The 17919-nt window shown below is 43.4% G+C and overlaps 8 protein-coding genes across 8 annotated transcripts; 1 reads left to right on the plus strand and 7 right to left on the minus strand.

Annotated features, from left to right (window-relative positions):
* Positions 1-688: 688 nt before the first annotated feature.
* On the plus strand, positions 689-871 carry HETIRDRAFT_322431 (uncharacterized protein; the record flags this gene model as incomplete). The annotated part of the gene is made up of 1 exon (XM_009550168.1): positions 689-871. A coding segment is annotated over one exon (183 nt), but the record flags the coding sequence as incomplete, so codon positions are not given.
* Positions 872-1313: 442 nt separating this feature from the next.
* Positions 1314-2420, minus strand: HETIRDRAFT_171550 (uncharacterized protein; the record flags this gene model as incomplete). The annotated part of the gene is made up of 1 exon (XM_009550169.1): positions 1314-2420. One exon carries the CDS (start codon positions 2418-2420, stop codon positions 1314-1316), a length of 1107 nt encoding a protein of 368 aa, XP_009548464.1.
* A 1445-nt stretch (positions 2421-3865) lies between these two features.
* Positions 3866-4821, minus strand: HETIRDRAFT_103509 (uncharacterized protein; the record flags this gene model as incomplete). Its single annotated transcript, XM_009550170.1, has 4 exons — positions 3866-4203; positions 4527-4582; positions 4635-4688; positions 4742-4821. The coding sequence occupies 4 exons, from the start codon at positions 4819-4821 to the stop codon at positions 3866-3868; spliced, it is 528 nt and encodes a 175-aa protein (XP_009548465.1).
* Positions 4822-6972: 2151 nt separating this feature from the next.
* On the minus strand, positions 6973-7303 carry HETIRDRAFT_322248 (uncharacterized protein; the record flags this gene model as incomplete). Its single annotated transcript, XM_009550171.1, has 2 exons — positions 6973-7162; positions 7218-7303. Coding segments are annotated over 2 exons (276 nt in total), but the record flags the coding sequence as incomplete, so codon positions are not given.
* Positions 7304-14063: 6760 nt separating this feature from the next.
* On the minus strand, positions 14064-14539 carry HETIRDRAFT_322484 (uncharacterized protein; the record flags this gene model as incomplete). The annotated part of the gene is made up of 2 exons (XM_009550172.1): positions 14064-14205; positions 14271-14539. The coding sequence occupies 2 exons, from the start codon at positions 14537-14539 to the stop codon at positions 14064-14066; spliced, it is 411 nt and encodes a 136-aa protein (XP_009548467.1).
* Positions 14540-14609: 70 nt separating this feature from the next.
* Positions 14610-15436, minus strand: HETIRDRAFT_322022 (uncharacterized protein; the record flags this gene model as incomplete). The annotated part of the gene is made up of 2 exons (XM_009550173.1): positions 14610-14824; positions 14881-15436. 2 exons carry the CDS (start codon positions 15434-15436, stop codon positions 14610-14612), a joined length of 771 nt encoding a protein of 256 aa, XP_009548468.1.
* A 164-nt stretch (positions 15437-15600) lies between these two features.
* Positions 15601-16248, minus strand: HETIRDRAFT_419569 (uncharacterized protein; the record flags this gene model as incomplete). Its single annotated transcript, XM_009550174.1, has 3 exons — positions 15601-15784; positions 15832-16001; positions 16048-16248. The coding sequence occupies 3 exons, from the start codon at positions 16246-16248 to the stop codon at positions 15601-15603; spliced, it is 555 nt and encodes a 184-aa protein (XP_009548469.1).
* A 1138-nt stretch (positions 16249-17386) lies between these two features.
* On the minus strand, positions 17387-17918 carry HETIRDRAFT_171544 (uncharacterized protein; the record flags this gene model as incomplete). The annotated part of the gene is made up of 2 exons (XM_009550175.1): positions 17387-17455; positions 17511-17918. The coding sequence occupies 2 exons, from the start codon at positions 17916-17918 to the stop codon at positions 17387-17389; spliced, it is 477 nt and encodes a 158-aa protein (XP_009548470.1).
* Position 17919: the final 1 nt, after the last annotated feature.

Here is a 17919-nt window from a genome sequence, read left to right on the forward strand (position 1 = left end):
AAATCCTCGCGCCTGAACTCGTCCTCGAGCTTGGAGTGAGACAAGACGTCCATGAGACTGAGGGAGGAGCGGAAGGTGTCAAACTCAGAGGGGAGAGACCACAAGAGGGCCATGCAAGTGAGCTCCTCGTCCTGCTTCTTGAGATCGAAGCCAGAGTCGCGGAGGTTCTTCAGGACGCGCATAGACTCGTCCACACGATGAATGAGGGACTGGAGGCACTCATTGTTGCGCTTCTTGATCGAGAAAAGATCCTCCATCGCGTTGAAACGCGATCCAGCAGACTTCTTGTTGAACTGCTCCTCCAGTGTGGTCCAAATAGCGATGGGGTCGTCCTCAATGCCATCCAAGACGCCTCTGAACCGGTCCTCAACTGAAAGTAAGAGCGCACCAGCAGACTTCTGAGCATTCCTCTTCCACTCTGCCACCTCCCTTGGGTCAGTAGGCTTCTCCTTTGTGCCAACAGGGGCTGTCTCATCACCAGAGACCAGAAGCCACAGGCCTTTGAGACGAAGCCAGGCCTTGATCTCCTTGGACCTTGATCTCCTTGGACCAGGAAGGATAGTTGCGATTATTGAGAGGGGAGATGGAAGGGAGAGCAAATGAGGGGTCAGACATGGTGTGGCACGAGTGGCACAAGGAGGGAAAGGTGTTGGAAGCGATGTGGGACGATAGAAAAGGCAGGTAAGGCAATGGGGAAGATGTGGCAGCAATGGGGTGTGGCCAGAAAGGTGTGGCACAGCAGATGGGAGACCAGAAAGTATCGATAAAACGATGTAGAGCAAAGTCGCTAGAGTGCAGGGCCCATAACCTGTTGAGCGCAGTGACAACGAAGCGACTGGCACAGAGAGAGTGCCAAAAAGAAGCTCTATAACGACAGGACTGTGGTCCAGAGGGTAAGAGTCTGAGGTAGATACAAAGAACAGAGGAGAGCACACCTGTGGTCCAGAGGGTAAGAGTCTGAGAAAGAATCGCCCTTGGACCACAGGTATTTAAGCTACACAGAATAATAAGAAACGAAATAGGAAGGTATGACATCAACGGGTCATTACATGTGAAATATCTTACAAAGCGGTCAAAAGCTCCACCTGGAGCTCGGTCCGGAGTGTCAATGACATCACACCGGACCGCCTCAGCCGGCTAACCCGGTGAAACAACTGAAACAAGGTGAGACAAGGTGAAACAAAGTGAGACAGTCCAAATGGAGAAAGAAAGCAATATACCCGTTGTGGGAACGGCTGTAGGGCCGCTCCGAGCTGTAGAGGCGAGTAATCAATGAGTCCCAAAGGTGGCACCCATGTGGCATGGATGCTACATCAACCAGAACGGCCAAAAACAACACAACGTCCATGAAGCATGTATTTGGTGACAGACTCATATAGCATAGGATGGGTGGCAGGATCAGGGAGCTGGGCAGAGACAATTCGATCCACATCTTTAGCTCTCTGAATTTTGTGTTCTTGCTTCAAGAAAAGGAGAAGGTGCATATGAGGAAGCCCAAGCTTTTGAAACTCAATGGTATATACCATGCCAGCAACCCCTCCAAACAGGCCCTCTTTGATCTCCTTGAGCAAAGCCTTCATCTTTTGTGCAAAGACACGTGCCACCAAATCAGGACAATCAGAAGGATTCTGAGTTGTACCACTATCATATTTCAAGAGCTCTTTTTGAATCTCTGGCCAATTAGGATTTGCAGTCATGGTAAGGAAGATGTCTGGCTTATGACAATGGTGAGTGATAGCCATAGAGTCTTGGAAAAGCTGATACATATAATGTGGACTGCCTGCATAAGTGGAGGGAAGAACTATGCGCCTTCTTTGTTGGCCTAGGTTTATACCTGCTTCTGCATGAATGGCATCAAACAGTGACTGGTAATTGTCTGCCCTAATCTCCTTTTGATGGTTTCTGATCCAGAAAAGGTTGCTAGACTCAATAGATCCCCAAGCATCAACCATATATTGCTGAAATAGCTTGCCAGCTCTAAAAATAGTTTCAGGTTCAAGCAAACAGCGCATAAGACGATATGCATAATAACAGTGCTGAGACACCTTGGATGAGAGCATTTGGCCATTAGGTCCAGGATGAGCAGGAATATTGGGATGAAAGCCTTGTTCGCCATGTGAAAACAATATCACATAATGTAGGGGATTGTAGTGAGGGTGAAGATGGCTAAAGTGCTTTAGACCTCCATGGTTATAGTGGACAACAATATCTCTGTGCAAATCCACTTCCTCATCTCCATTTCCAGGTATAATAGCAGCAACCTCATCAACAGTAGGCTCATTATAGCAACAATGATTGGCATTAGGCAAGATTGTGATGCAAGCTGAAATCTTGTTATTCTCTCCAAAGTTCTTTTCTGCCAGGATTTGATAGACATGATGATACAAAGAAACATAAGGATTGTGTGTATGAAATAACATAAGGATTGTGTGTATGAAATATATCCTGCAAGTCATTCATGATTTCAGATCTTAAGTTGGCATTATTGTTATTGCGCTCATTAAGCACAGCCTGAGGATCAATAACATAAATGTTGTTTGTGGCCATTCTGGTTGATTTGGCATCCATGCCACATGGGTGCCACCTTTGGGACTCATTGATGACTTGCCTCTACAGCTTGGAGCGGCCCTATAGCCATTCCCAGAGCGGGTATATTGTTTTCTTTCTCTATTTGGACTGACTCACTTTGTTTTCACCTTGTCTCACCTTGTTTCAGTTGTTTCACCGGGTTAGCCGGCTGAGGCGGTCCTGTGTGATGTCATTGACACTCCGGACCAACCTCCAGGTAGAGCTTTTGACCGCTAGGTAAGGTGTTTCACCTGTAATGACCCGTTGATATCATACCTTCCTTTTTCGTTTCTTATTATTCTGTGTAGCTTAAATACCTGTGGTCCAAGGGCGATTCTTTCCTCAGACTCTTACCCTCTGGACCACAGGTGCGCTCTCCTCTGTTCTTTGTATCTACTTAGACTCTTACCCTCTGGACCACAGTCCTGTCATTATAGGGCTTCTTTTGGGCACTCTCTCTGTGTCAGTCGCTTCATTGTCATTGCACTCAACAATAAAGCTGAGCATAAGAGGGTTTGATATTGTTAGGTGGTAGCAAGCTTCCTATCTTATGAGACAGTTTCCCATGAATTTCAAATGAATAAGGCCCAGAAGTTGAGGTAACATGATTTGATAGCTTTGCAGCAATAGAAGTGAATGCAAATGCACTGTTATACTGCCTGATATGATCTCTAAAAAATTTTGGAACTGAACCACCTTCCCAAAGCAGTTGGCGCAAGGTTGGGGGAGGTTGTAAAAATGCAGGCAATCTGATCTAACCCTGTAAGCAACACATGCCAAAGTGAGGGTGGATATGACTGGAGTTGGTAAGGCATTCAGAAGAGAAATGGAGTGCAAGACAATGAGCACATTCTATATTCATAAGACCAAGGCTGTGACGTGCAATAGGCTCTTGATATGAACAATGACCTGGAGGCAGATTTTGGAGAGCCTGATGAGCCACTACAGCTTGATTATTTTGTTGGATAGCAAGGTTATGCTGATGTGCCTGTTCTTCAAGGTCTAGATGATGTGCCTGCTCTGCAAGATCAAACTGATGATGAAGGTGCTGCTGCTGCTGAATATCTTGCTGATGTTGCTAGTCAAAAATTGAATAATGATTATTCACTTCCTGTTGTCTTATAGAAGATGTAAGATGAGGAGGGTTATTGGGTTCAGGCCTTGTGCTTTCTCTACAATGATGTTTACATTCTGCATGAGTCCTTTCAAAATTCTCCATCATACGATGCTTATAATCAGGATGGCTAGCTACTGCAAGACATGTGCGAGCCTGTCTATCATGATTCCCAATCAAGTGTCATGGAAGATTAGGATAGGCAGAAACATTCATAGGCCAATAATGAGGTGGTGGTGCAGGCATTGGAGGAAGAGCATAGATAGGATACTGTCCAGGAATTTGGTAAGCCATAGCACCATGATGGATAGAGTGTTGGAACATGGGAGCAGGATAAAAGTGGGGAGGAACATATTGAGCAGGATAATATGATGGAGCAGAGGGAGTAGCAACTACAGAATAGTATGACTGGATAGGAGGAGCAAGTGTGGCAGGCTGGTGAAGCTGAATGGGTGGTGCAAGAGAAATAGGAGGCTGAGCAGGATTAGAAGTAGCATAATGGGAAGGTCTAAAGAGATTCTCAAAGACAGGCTGACGAATAGAGCCTTGTAATGCAGAACACTCACGCCAAAGAGTAGGAGAAGTCATCTGAAGCCTTTCAGCACACTCTTACTCCCACACAGTCTGGCGCTCATGCTTAGGAGTCCTAGGAGGAGTTTTTGTAAATCCCAAAATTGATAAACAAATTTTGTGTGATTTAACAAAAACTGCATACCTTGTCATAGTCACATCCACATAGGCAGCCTCTTCAATAGCCTCTTGGTTTTCAACATGTCTATAGTTTTTTCTTTTTAGCCAATGACCATAAAAAGGTTAAATAAAACCACATACCCATTGAGATTCTCAGGTGGAGGAGTCATATAGAGATCATCCTCATCTTCACTATTATTGGCATTCTCACTATAGCAAATATGAGTACACACAACCAATAAGCAAAAAGTAAAACACATACTTATGTACAGTCTCAGGTGGAGGTATCATATAGAGATCATCCTCATCATTATCTCTAAAGAGAATTTTAGCACTGAAACAGTATCCAAGCAACCCAAAAATACTCACAAAAGTGCCAATGCAGGCATCCAGACTTCCACCACACCCTTGTTAGGAAGCCTAAAAAAAGAATTGAGCACAATGGACATGATGCAAGCAACACAGACTTATAAAGGTGGAACACTCATTATAAAAAGCTAAATAAAAAAAAACACCTGCAAACAAAACCAAGAGCCAAGAGTAGTTGCCAAGCTAAGCACTTGCTAAATGCCCCCTCACAGTTCACCTGAAGAAATTGCTGCAAGACAGTGCCAGGGGAAGAGGATTCCCAATGCTCTTTGACGACCCAATGTCACCCGTTGTCTACAAAGCAGGTTGTTGTGACTGTAAGATTGTGGTAAAAGGTACCTGAGCAACTGAAACACCGCAGGATGAGAGAGGTCTAGGCAGCTATGAAAAGACTGCTTTTGGCTACAGCAAACTAAGGCAGTGCTGGTAGACTTCACACCCTATAGGCTTTTTCTAAGCAGAATCCGTGCTCAAAGACACCCAGTAGAGCAGAGTAGAGTTTGAGAGAAAAGCCAGTAAGGAATAAAGCAGAAAAGAGCATAGATGAGGGTCTGAGACAGAGATGATGATGGTTGATGGCAGAGATCAGGTATTGCAAGGCTCACAGCAGTCCCGGGCATGCATGCGCTGACTAACTCTGTTTCAAACTCCGACACACTCCGTTTTGCATCCCGAAGCCTATGGGACAGTGGTCTCGTGTGGTTTGTCACATGGGATTAGCTGACGGCTAGTTGCCACCAGACCCCTACTATCGCCCTCTATATAGAGATGTTATGGATGCTCTAGAAGCATGCAATCAGGAGGGTATGTTGTTTGTGGCCATTCTAGTTGATGTGGCATGAATGCCACATGCATGCTACCTTTGGGACTCATTGATTACTCGCCTCTACAGCTGGGAGTGGCTCTAGAGCCACTCCCAGAGCGGGTATATTGCTTTCTTTCCCCATTTGGACTGTCTCACTTTGTTTTCACCTTGTCTCACCTTGTTTCAGTTGTTTCACCGGGTTAGCCGGCTGAGGCGGTCCGGTGTGATGTCATTGACACTCCGGACCGACCTCCAGGTGGAGCTTTTGACCACTTTGTAAGGTGGACCATCTCTAATGACCCGTTGATGTCATACCTTCTTATTTCGTTTCTTATTGTTCTGTGTAGCTTAAATACCCAGACTCTTACCCTCTGGACCACAGGTGCGCTCCCTTCTGTTCTTTGTATCTACTCAGACTCTTACCCTCTGGACCACAGTCCTGCCATTATAGAGCTTCTTTTTGGCACTCTCTTTGTGCCAGTCACTTTGTTGTCACTGCACTCAACATAAAGACCAAGAATAAGAAATGTGGAGATGTTTGGGATGGGGGCATTTTGTTGCCCCTTTTTATACCTTTCTGGTTAAAGTGATCCCTAATGGGGTTTATTAAGGTACCGGCTATGGAATTCTCTTAGAGCATCTTCTGTTATTCCCTTTAGGAAAGCATAGGGCTCCCAAGTGTTATCTGCCTCAAAATATCCCTCTCATTTGACCAAATGCTTGGTTCCCTATCCCTATCATTTTGAGTCCAAGATCATCTCCACTCCGTAATGTTTTTTATTATTTAGTACCTCTAGTGGTGGTCTCATAAAGTTTTCCCCATGTCCTTCTGTTTCTTTATACTTAGTGAGCATGGTGGTGTGGAACATAGGATGGATTTTCCACTATTGGGAAATTTGTAGCTTATATGCCAGAGGTCCCATCTTTGCCAGAATTTTGAAAAAGCCATATTTTTTAGGGGTGGGTTTGAACTTGGGATCTATCATCCAGATATGGTTTTTTTTTAGCTATACTTGGTCTCCTTCCTTCCATTGGGGAAGTTTCTTATTAAGGTCCCACACTGGGGGACATTAGTAGTTCCTAGGGAATGAATAGGTGGTTATGTCCTATGCATCAAATTCTTTTTGGATTGGTATGTGGCGCATCCGTCCATATATTTGTGGACACATTTGGTTATAATTTGCCACCAATAGTGTTGTTGTATCATTTCCAAGGTTTTGGATTTGCCCAGATGTCTTATGGCTTGGTGTGTTATGGTGTGTCTTGATGATGAGCCTTTGGATTACGTCATCTTTGGGGACACATATATGACTGTTTTGCCTGGTAATTCCATTCTCGTGTGTCCATTTTCCTAGATATCCCTTCATTGTTTGTAAGCCTTCTCGAAGTAGTTTAGCAAGGGCCATATTTGTTAAGGTGTTGTGTTTTAATTGTGAGTGTCAAATAAGGGAAATAAGGTCCAAGGATATGATTTCTGTAGAGCTTTATTGTCAGATTCCGCCCCCTCACTTAGATCTGGACACCTAGACAGAATGATTGGTTGATCTGTTGAGCGCAGTGACAATGGAGTGACTGGCACAGAGAGAGTGCCAAAAAGAAGCTCTATAACGACAGGACTGTGGTCCAGAGAGTAAGAGTCTGAGTAGATACAAAAAACAGAAGGGAGCGCACCTGTGGTCCAGAGGGTAAGAGTCTGAGGAAACAATCGCCCTTGGACCACAGGTATTTAAGCTACACTGAACAATAAGAAACAAATAGGAAGGTATGACATCAACAGGTCATTAGAGATGGTCCACCTTACAAAGCGGTCAAAAGCTCCACCTATAGCTCAGTCTAGAGCATCAATAACATCACACAGGATCACCTCAGCCGGCTAACCCGGTGAAATAACTGAAACAAAGTGAAACAAGGTGAAAACAAAGTGAGACAGTCCAAATGGAGAAAGAAAGCAATATCATCTGGAAAAATACCCCCTTGTATTAGCTCTGGATTATATCTAATAGTATCTAAAAGTATCTAAAAGTGTTAATAGTATCTAAAAGTGTCTAATTTCCTAATTGGGAGTAACACATTATGAGCATTGGATTGGTTTCTAATTTCATGATATTAGCACTAATTCTATACTAAGAAGTCTCTAATTATTAGTAGGAAATAGTAAGTACTACTGCTCTATCAGTGAGAAGGTAAAGATGTGGCACATTCTATACTATTTCAGCATATTACTCTCCTTCATATATGCCTATACCATTATCTTGTAGCTCTTTTGCTGACTTTCCAGCTGCCTTTACAAGGGATATAGAAAGAGAGAAATATGCATTGATGCCCCCAGCCACTTTGTTGGCAGCTTAGCAGCTGCCACAAGAGACTATAAAGACCTCAGTACCTTGGCCTTGCACACAAGATGATTGAAGTTATCATTGTTAGCCAATGCCTGCTACTAGTCATCACAGGACACAACATGTGGGTTGGACTTAGGGATATACTATATGCAGCCTTATAGACCTTGTCTATTAGTATAGTGGCTAATACTGTCTTGTGCAGCACACAACCATCATCACTATTGATATTACAATTTTAGCACTATTTATATTGTTTATTGCCTCATTATACAGAAGATGCTCAAACTTGGTGTTTTCCTCTAGCTATTAGGCTGTGGAAAAGACAGTCATATGGTTATGTGGTGCCAGAATGATATATTTGCCTGCTATATAGGAAATATATGCATTAAGCATATTAAGATCATCTCCAACAATCTTGTGCTTATTTATATATAGGCATGCCATACATATGCTCTTGTCCCCATCCTCTACCTCACTAGTGGCTATTTAGAAAACCCCTCTCTCTTATTGGATCTTGATTATTCATAATCATGTTTTTGATCAAATTTGCAAATTCAAGTAGCATTGTCTACACTAGTAGAGTCCCATTGAATATTACACTCAATCATAGTTTTACACATTCTCAGTCTAAATTGTATGAGTGCCATAATTTGTTTTTATCCTATATAAAGTGTATTATTGATTTTCCATTGGTTTATTATCTTCTTAGCTGGTGTTTAAACTAAATCCTGAAAGACCTGACTTTTTAGGTATTTATTGACCTATTTATTCATTAGATAGAGGAAAGATAAATGTTGAATAAAATCAGAGATGTTGAGGTTGCCTATATTATGTCTACTTATTTAGATTACCAAGTTCATATCTTAGACCTTGTGGCTTAGTGGCTTAGAGCATCTGTCCTGGGTGCTTGCATACATGAGGTTATTGGTTCAACTCTGGCAAGAGGCAAGTTTGTTATAAGGTATATTCTGTGTTTAGGTATTGAACTAGTGCTCTAATATACATGACTCTATAAGAAGGCTATGAGAACTGTGATGCTTGATTTATTATGATTTTTCCGAAATTTCAAGTTATAATCAATTCTAATAATTCCTAATTTAGGAAAATTATGTCTAATTAGAACAGATTTAGAGGGGGGGTAAGCTAAAAATGTCTAATCCTAATTGTTCTTAATTATGCATAAATAGAACTAATTAGAGCTTAATACAAAGGGATGGTTTTCCAGATGATACCTGCTCTGGGAGCGGCTGTAGGGCTGCTCTCAGCTGTAGAAATGAAAATCAATGAGTCCCAAAGGTGGCATGCATGTGGCATTCATGCCACATCAACTAGAATGGCCACAAACAACATGATCCTGCTGCATAGCTGAGTATAAAGTCAAATCTGCTCAAATAAAGGCTCCAACAGGCATGTTTTTGTGACAGATCACAGGCTATTTGGAAATGTTCTAGATTTTCATGGTCTGTCTAGATCTCGAAAGGGTGTCATGCTCTTTTGAGGTAATGGTTCTAGTATTCCAAAGCTTTTACAATGGCCAATAGTTTGTGGTTATGGATGTCATAGTTCCATTTTGCTAGGGAAAACAATCCAGAGAAGAATGCCACTGGGTGCCAGTCACCATCCTTGTCTTCTTGTAGGAAGGTGGCTCTATAGGCAATTAATAATGCATCCATTATAAGTTGGTACAGGTGTATGGGGTCTAGATAGTTTAGGACAGGTTAGCTGATGAAGGCTTTCTTTAAGCATTCAAAAGCTTTTTGGCATTTTTCAGTCCAGTTCCATTTTTTGTCTTTCTTGGTGAGGTCATGTAGGGGGCGTGCAATAAGCAAAAATTTATTAATAAACTGTCTATAAAAGTTTTCCAAGCCTAAAAAAGAATAGATGTCTCAAACCATGTGTGGGACCGACCAGTTCTTGATTGCATCCATTTTGGAGTCTTCCATAGTAACATAGTCCTTAGAAATTGTGTACCCCAGGTAGTTGAGTTTTTCTTTGTAGAACTCACATTTTTATGGTTTCAGGTAAAGATTATTGTTCTGTAGAATTTGGAAAACCTGGTTTAGGATGTGGATATGTTCTGCCATTGATTTGGAGAAAATGAGGATGTCATCTATATATACCATTATTTTGCAAGCCATGATAAGTCCTTGGAAAATCATGTTCATCATGGCTTGGAAGGTTGCTGGAGAGTTAGTTAAGCTGAAAAACATTACTGTGGGCTTACATGATCCTAGAGGGTAATGAATGCAGCCTTCCACTCATTTCCTTCTTTAATATGTATATTGTTGTACCTCTATTGAATGTTCAGTTTGCTAAATATTGTAGCCTCTTTTATCATATCCAACAGTTCTTGGATTAGTGGAAGGGGCAGACATTCAGGATGGTGTGCAAATTGAGGTAGTGATAGTCCTGTACTAGGCATAGTTTTCTATCCTTCTTTCCTATAAAGAAGAATGAGGCAGCCATGGGTGATATGGACTGGTTAATGGTTCCCTTTGTGAGGTGTTCTTTGATAAACTTCCCTAGTTCATCATGCTTCTCAGGGCTCAAGGCGTATATCTTGGGTGTTTGAGGTTTAAATATGGGTTTCAGGTCAATAGTGTGATTCCAGTAGGTATGTTCCAGGAGTCATTGTGACTTTTATTTACTGAAAATGTCCAAGTATTTGTGGTGCGCCTTAGGAACCCTTTTCTTCAAGTTGGTGACAATGATCTCATCTTACAGGTCTTGGTTGAAGCTGGCAAATCCTAACGGTTCTGGGGCCAATTTCTGAATGACTAGTTCCTCTGTGGCAATTGTTTCTGAGGGTTTATCTGGAAGCTCAGGTTCTTCCTTGTTTAGTGAAAGAGATGGCTTGAAATTGGTTTGAGCATATTGTTTCTCTTCTGCATATTCTTTTATGTTCTGTAGGAGCCACTTTCTTTTGAGATAGGCTCATAGTTAGACACCAAATATTCCACTATGGTTACAGAGTCCAATATCCTCTAATATCCTTCAGAGGTGTTCAAGGCGCTGTTTTTCACACTCATTAATCTATAGCTTATGGCACAATTCTCTGTGTGTTAGCTAACTGCTGTTGGGTGGCTTTTCCTTTGCCCTAGTAAACTCATGTGGTTAGTGGCAATTCTAGGGATACCGATCAAAGTGTACTTCATGTCGTCTCCACTTGATGGAGGGATTGTAGTATTTCAGCCAATCTGTTTCTAGGATAAGGTCATCTTTCCCCAGATTGGAAATGAACATTTAAACATGTTCTGTGTGTGTTCATCCATAGATATCCCAAATTTTGAGGTTTATATCCAAGGCTGAGTAGATGAGGCCTGCTTTGTTTATTGTGTTGTTGATGTTGTGGATGTAAATAGGGTGATTGAGTGAATATATGGGAAAGTGGTGTTTCTTGACCCATATTTCATTTACTATAATTTCTTTGCATGCCAAGTTGATTGTTGCCTTTGCCCTAGCATAATGGGTCTGGTTTGAGACTACCATGTTTAAGCGGATGGGGGTAATAATGTGGCTATTCATTCCTCCAATGTGAATACACTTGGCTATGTCAAACTCAGGCCTTGCTTGACCTCTTTTCTTCGCTGGTGAGGAAAAGGTTAGGAAAAATGCTTCATGAATCCCAACATGATTTCTCTTTGTTTGTCTACCCCTAATTCTATAAGTACTGCTCTGACTCAAGCAGTATGACTGATTCCTCTATCCTCTCGTTGTCTATTAGGCAACATGATGCATTGCTAATAGTTCATCGAGGGTTGTTAGGATAAGGCAGGATGTGGAAGTTCTATTGAAGGACCAGGTTGTGGTACCCACTAGTCATTGCAATGAGCATCCTCTGTCTCCATTCTTTGATGTACTCCCATTTGGTTTCCCAAAGCGGGTGCATTGTCTTCTTCTTTAATATCAACCATGCAGTTTCTTTTCTCTATTTTACCCATGCATTCCTTTGAGTTTCCTCGAATTGGTTGAACCCCTCTGTGTGGTGATTGGCAGTTAGCACTGTAGTGTCCTAATCCTCCACAGTTGAAACACAAGATGGGTCACTTGCCATCAAATTTTCTCTTCTGGCTTTCAGTGTTATGTTTCCTCATAGTGTTGATGTCCATGATGATGACTTGGTTATTCATTCTGTGGGGGAAATTTGTGGAGTTATAGCTGAAGGCAGGTTGGATATAAAAACGATTCAGGAATTTGCTTTAAAAGGAGGTGTAGTTGGCAAGGATGGCTTTTTGAGTGCTTTTGGCTCTAAGTCGTCTATTTATTTTGTAGGCCATGTTAATCCAATCTTGGATTTTGTCCTTTGGTTGGACTTCCTTGTCATAGATTTTGTCCATGACACATGGGTCTAGCCCATGTTGGAAGTAAGGGACTTGCTCCTTCTTAAAGATATCAGCATTGGCAGCAATAAGAATGAATTGGTTGGAGTACTCGTCAATCATCATTTTTCCTTGGAAGAAGGCTATAAGTGCACTTTGTGCTTTGTTGGTTTTGCCTATTTTCCTAAACTGTAGTTTGAACCTTGCTAAAAAGTTCGCCTAAGTGCCTAGGTCAGTGGGAGGGTCTGCCCCCACCATTTTGAGGAGAAAATTCTCCACCCAGGCTCTTGCTATGCTATATCTCATGCATGAGAGCATAAGGGAGATTTTGTCCTGATCAGTCTTGTACCAGTTAGACTCTGCTATGAAAAAAGAAGGCATTAAAGCATGAATTTCTAGGATTCAATGTGGTCACCTGTGTAATTGTCTGGGAGTTGGACTTTTCCTCTTCTGGGTTGTACTGTTGCAGAAGGGCTATTTGTAGAAGTCAATGCTTGTCCCAATATGTTGGTGAGCAGTTGGTTTCAGGTATTAATCGGTGTTTGGTCTGGTAATAGGTTGGAGTCTGATTAAGAGGCTGATTTCTCTTGCTCTGATTCATTAGGGATTTCTGGTTCCAGATCTCTGTATAAGAGTGAGGGATCCCAATGATTCTCTGTTTTGTTCCAAATATACTCTTCCTCTGTTCCATCATTAAATGTGAAGTAATAATGCCCATTTTGGTATAAGCAGTTATCATGGTTGGGTAGAGCATCTCTGTTAGTGTCTTTGTAGAACCAATGGCCTTCTTGTTGCTGGATAGGACAATTGTTATGATAGAACTGGTTATTTATACATCCAGTGCCAGAGGGGTAGTTTTGGCCTAGGTCTTGCTCTAGAGTATGTGCAATAATGCTTTCTTAATAGGGGTCTATATCCCCACTAAGTAAGGTTGTGAGAGAGGGTATGGCAGCAAGCTAGAGTGTGAACAAGGTAGAGGCAGAAGAGTCTATTCTAGTGTTATGGACTGCTCATTTAGTAACCCAAGAGTAAGAGGTTCTTTCCTAGGTCATTCATAAAAGAAAAGTAGAGTGATGGTCTCAACTGTACATATAGCACAGGATTCAGATGTGTATTGTAGCATAGGCAATAAGAACAAAGACTGCAGTAGGAAGACTGTAGTATAACAAAAGAGAATAGACTAAAGAATGTTAGCCTATTCTATGGGCCTCTTGTACTACTTTAGGAAAGGGTGTGAGAACCCTGTATATGTACCTGTAGGTATTCTTTAAGTTGTTTCTCTCTCAGAATAACTACTCTTGCTTCTTTGCTTGTCTCCTTTCATCCAGGAGGACAAGGAGCTCCACACTCATGTGTAAGTAGTTTGTAAGGCAGGAAAGGATGCCTATTGCAACAGGCTCATAATACTCGACCAGTGACGCCCAGTGAGAATCCCCCCACGGCTGGTAGGACGAGGTAGGACAACATCGGAGCGTCCTACCTCGTCCTATCTCGTCCTCTGGCGTCATCAAATCTGGACTTATGCCATCAATCTATCCGAGCCTATATTGTGTCATCCAAAATTTCGGATGTTTCTATATCCTATCATCGGACCCTGTAGGAACTTCAGATATCTTAGTGTTTTAATGAAATAAGAATAAATATTTTTATTTTTATTTGTTCAACTACTAAAACATGCGAGAAAAAAAAACATTGCAGCGCAGGGCAATCACATGAACAACTACACGACACACAAACATTACTCTCGCGAGGAACTAGGCCCGCCGCCCGGCGCGCCTGCAATTCCATCATCGTGCTCCGAGGGGATGATGGTGAGTGCGTCCCGCTTGCGCTGTTGCTTGAGCTGCACAACCTTCAACCTATAGAGCTGCAAATACAAACATTAGATGGTGTGGATTGTATGAGCAAGCCGGGCACTCACCTATTTCGTGCTCTTGTCCACGGCCAGCCAGATCTTCATAAACTCTGCGAGGGTCGTTGGCCCATGCTCCTTCACATACTCTTTCATAAAGAGCAAGCTATGGAATATGTCAGCATGAGATGGAGAAAAGTAAAAAAAAATGTACCGATTGATCTGAGGCACCACCAGAGATGCACATATCTTTGGCTTCTGTTTGCCAGTCCTCTTTGTGCGCGTGGGTTTAGATCTTTTGGCAGTGTCGGTAGCATCGGTGACTTGAGCTGCCAGCATGGTGATGGAGAGAGAAGGGGGGAATGGGCTGTTGAGTGTCAATATGCGCGAGACGATGATAGTGGGTGTCGGTTTATCTGTCAATGGAGTGATTTTTCTGCTGTAAGAAAAAATCAGGTTAGTGGAAGAAGAGTGAACAAACATCACATTACTTATAACGGGTCCATGATCTTGTGAGGCGTGGCGGAAACAATACCGATGAGATAAGTTTGAATCAAAGAGAGATAGTACTCACCACTATGGCCGTAAACGACTCTACCATATCTGAATGGAACCCAGGAAAGTCCCCTTCCCGTTCCTTGCCTCTCAATGGCCCCATGCGCAGAGTTGAAAGTGCTGCTTTGGCCGGGTCCAATACTTCCATGATCCCAATGTTGATAGGCGCATGTGGGGCTACATGTGCTGCCCCTGGGGCTGATACAACCATATCTTGCCAGTACAAAGGTACGATCAGTGACAGAAATAAGTTCAGCTCAAGCACATACTCTTACATATGTCCATGTCTGTATCCTCGTGGTCCTTGTGGCAACCCGAGCTGCTTGATGTCCACGGCACGTCCATGTCTTTCTTGTTGCGGTACTCGTGACCATCCACTCCGCTTGGATATGATGGCAGATCACCATACATATCTTCGAGATCGTCGACTGGCTTGGCAGGGGGTTCTAGCTGGGGCTTTTCAAGGGGGGGAAGCGAGCATGGAAGCGGACAACAGACTATATGCACCTGTGAGTTTTCCTTCTCGTTCCCATCTTCTCGTTGAGTTTCTAATCGTCCTCGTTTTGTAGCAAGTATTGGTGCACCAAGGCATCGTTTGGAAGGCCGCGTGCCTTCTACTGCGCCTTCCTCAAGCTTGACAAGCTCACGCTTCCTGCTGTGGCTCTCATACCATTTTGGATAGTCGTTAGTCACAATGTATTCAATTTTCCAATTATCTTGACAGAGCCGGAGCTCAGGATATTTGCTGTGGAGTCTTCTAACAAGGAGGTCGTGTGCCCTGACCGAGGCATTGCCCCACTTGATGGGAGCAATCCTGTCCTGCATAAGTTGTTCCCAAACCTTGCGACAATCCTAACGGATGGCGTTGACCTATGCCTTGTTAATCACCCGACCATCAGCATGCACAACAAACCTCATAGTTTTGTTTTTTCCCTCTCTTCCTCATCCTCCGCAGTAAACTCATCCCGCTTGCTATACCCGTTGCGTGTCTAGTAGGCCTTGACCGTGGCATTGTTGTAGGCGGCTAGGTCAAGCTCTGTGGAGGCAGGATTGCTTGGTGCTGTACCGACGTTGATAATAGATGCGAGTGGTGATACATGCGTGTCAGCCACGCTCCCCGTAATGAGGCTGTACACTTGTGGCAGGGCCTGAATCATTTTGTTGAGGAGGTCCCTGTATTGAAAGTGAGCAGGGTGTATATATGTGTTGAAAATACATACCTGGATGCTTGCAAATTTGCTTTCAGTGCAAGGCAAGTTGTCTTCAATTTTTTGTGATTTTCAAGGAGCAATTTGAAGGCAGAATTATTGAATCGAAGGAGATCTTCAGCGGTTGCGTTGTCCCGTGTCAGTTGGCATGACCATGATTGCGTTGCCGGTGGTGTGAAGATCTAGAGAAAGTAAGAAATGAAACTGGCTGTCAAGATATGATATTACCTGTGATTGTAAGCTGCCGATGTGAGGGGAACGAGTGCTCTTGGGGTGCAAATGAGAGACTGGGCTATGGGTCCAAGGAGCAGAAAGGGAAGGAAGGTCAGGCAGATTCACAACAGAAGATTTGGCAGAGTGGGGGACATCGAGATCCCTTAGCAAAGGGAGGTCCGAGAGGGGGGACGGGAGATGGTGTTGGGAGAACATAATGGAATGTCGACATGACGCACAAGCAGCACAATGGCGCTTGCGTATCATGTGATCATGACGACATGCCTCTGCTACCATGCTCCCGCTATCCATCCCCCTTTTGCATGCCCCATCTCTGTCCCAGTGCGTGCAAGTGTTTGCTGTCATGTTAATGCCACGCGGGGGAGCTCTAGATGTTGGTGAGCTCATATGAGCTAGGTAAGAGTCCTCATGCAATGCGACGCATGAGCTGGCACCTTATTGATGCACATGCTAAAAACACTCAAACCTGGTGCAATTTGTGCAACTCAGGGCTATTGGTTAGTGAGTGAGTCCCTCTCTCATCCTCCCGCATTAACATTGCATAGCATGATGGCACCCGTGTGCAATGCGAAGGAGCATGTGGTACACAACCCTCCTCCTACTGCGCACACTCCCATAGACTGATGGGCATGGGCTTGCACATCCAACATATCTTCGTTGTCCATCTCCTCCAGGACCCTGCCCAAGCCATGGTGCTTGACATTGGCATGCGTGCGATGCCGTATGAGGTGGCCACGCTCATGACGGAGGTTGTTGTGGTGTGCAAGAGCCACCAGGGTGTGTGCCCACGGCTGGTGGGGGACCATAGGGGCATCATCTACGCACATATAGAGTTATCGCATTTTCTTTTATGTCTCACTTGTAGCAGTCTGCCATGTATTTAAGTAATCTCAGTTGAATGATGAGATGGTTACCCGTCTGCTGTAATGTGTGATCTGTTAGTCGTGACAGACAGTCAATTCAAGGGAGCAAAGAAGATGAATTTTGAACATGTGAGTGCGTATATTCATGTGTGCGCTTGCACTTCAACTAATTACAAGGTATCCTCTTCCTTGTCATCATCATTATTTCCCTCTACATCATCTGGTTGCCCAAGAACACCCATGGCCATCCCAACCCTTTCCACCACAGAGTATACCATATTTTTGCGGTATACATTCTCGGCCTCCTTTGCAAAAGGAATGATTGATACTATGGCCTCGATGTCAGTCACCTTGACAACTCGGATGCCTTCATTGCCTAAATGACATCATGTCCAAACTGTCCCATATGAGGACTTGAGATCATCCTGATCTGGAGGAGAAAAAAGGTGTACAAGTGCAAGGGCATGGATCTAGTCCAGAATCTTGTACCAGAAATAGAAGTCCACCTTTGCAAATTCAACAATACCTTGTGTTTGGAGCTAGAATGTGCATAAGATGATAAATATGAACCAGAGGCTGCAGCAAGTAACACACCTTGATGCAATGTGCAATCCTTGTCTCAAGCAAAGCCTTTGCTTGCTCTTTCCATGCAGAGCATGCAATATGACCATTGGGAAGAAGAAGATGTGCCCACTTGTATGTCTTTTCCATCACCCAATTTGCTGGCAGCTCTGCACCACACTCTTCAAGATAACCCCAAAGTGCCAGAGATTCAATCACAGGGAAGAGACGAGTGGTACAATCATATGCACACAATAAGACATATCCATCAGCACACACCTGTGATCTGTGTGGCAGAGATGGCTTAGCAGGCTTCAGATCAGGTACCATAGCCTTGAGTGTATTAACCTGAGAGTGCCAAACACCATGCAAAGAAAGATTTTCATATGGATTTGATAGTTGTTTGACCTCCTCACCAAGATTCCCAATAGTTCGCTCCATC

Source organism: Heterobasidion irregulare (genome assembly GCF_000320585.1).
Source record: "Heterobasidion irregulare TC 32-1 unplaced genomic scaffold scaffold_07, whole genome shotgun sequence".
Taxonomy (NCBI): domain Eukaryota; kingdom Fungi; phylum Basidiomycota; class Agaricomycetes; order Russulales; family Bondarzewiaceae; genus Heterobasidion; species Heterobasidion irregulare.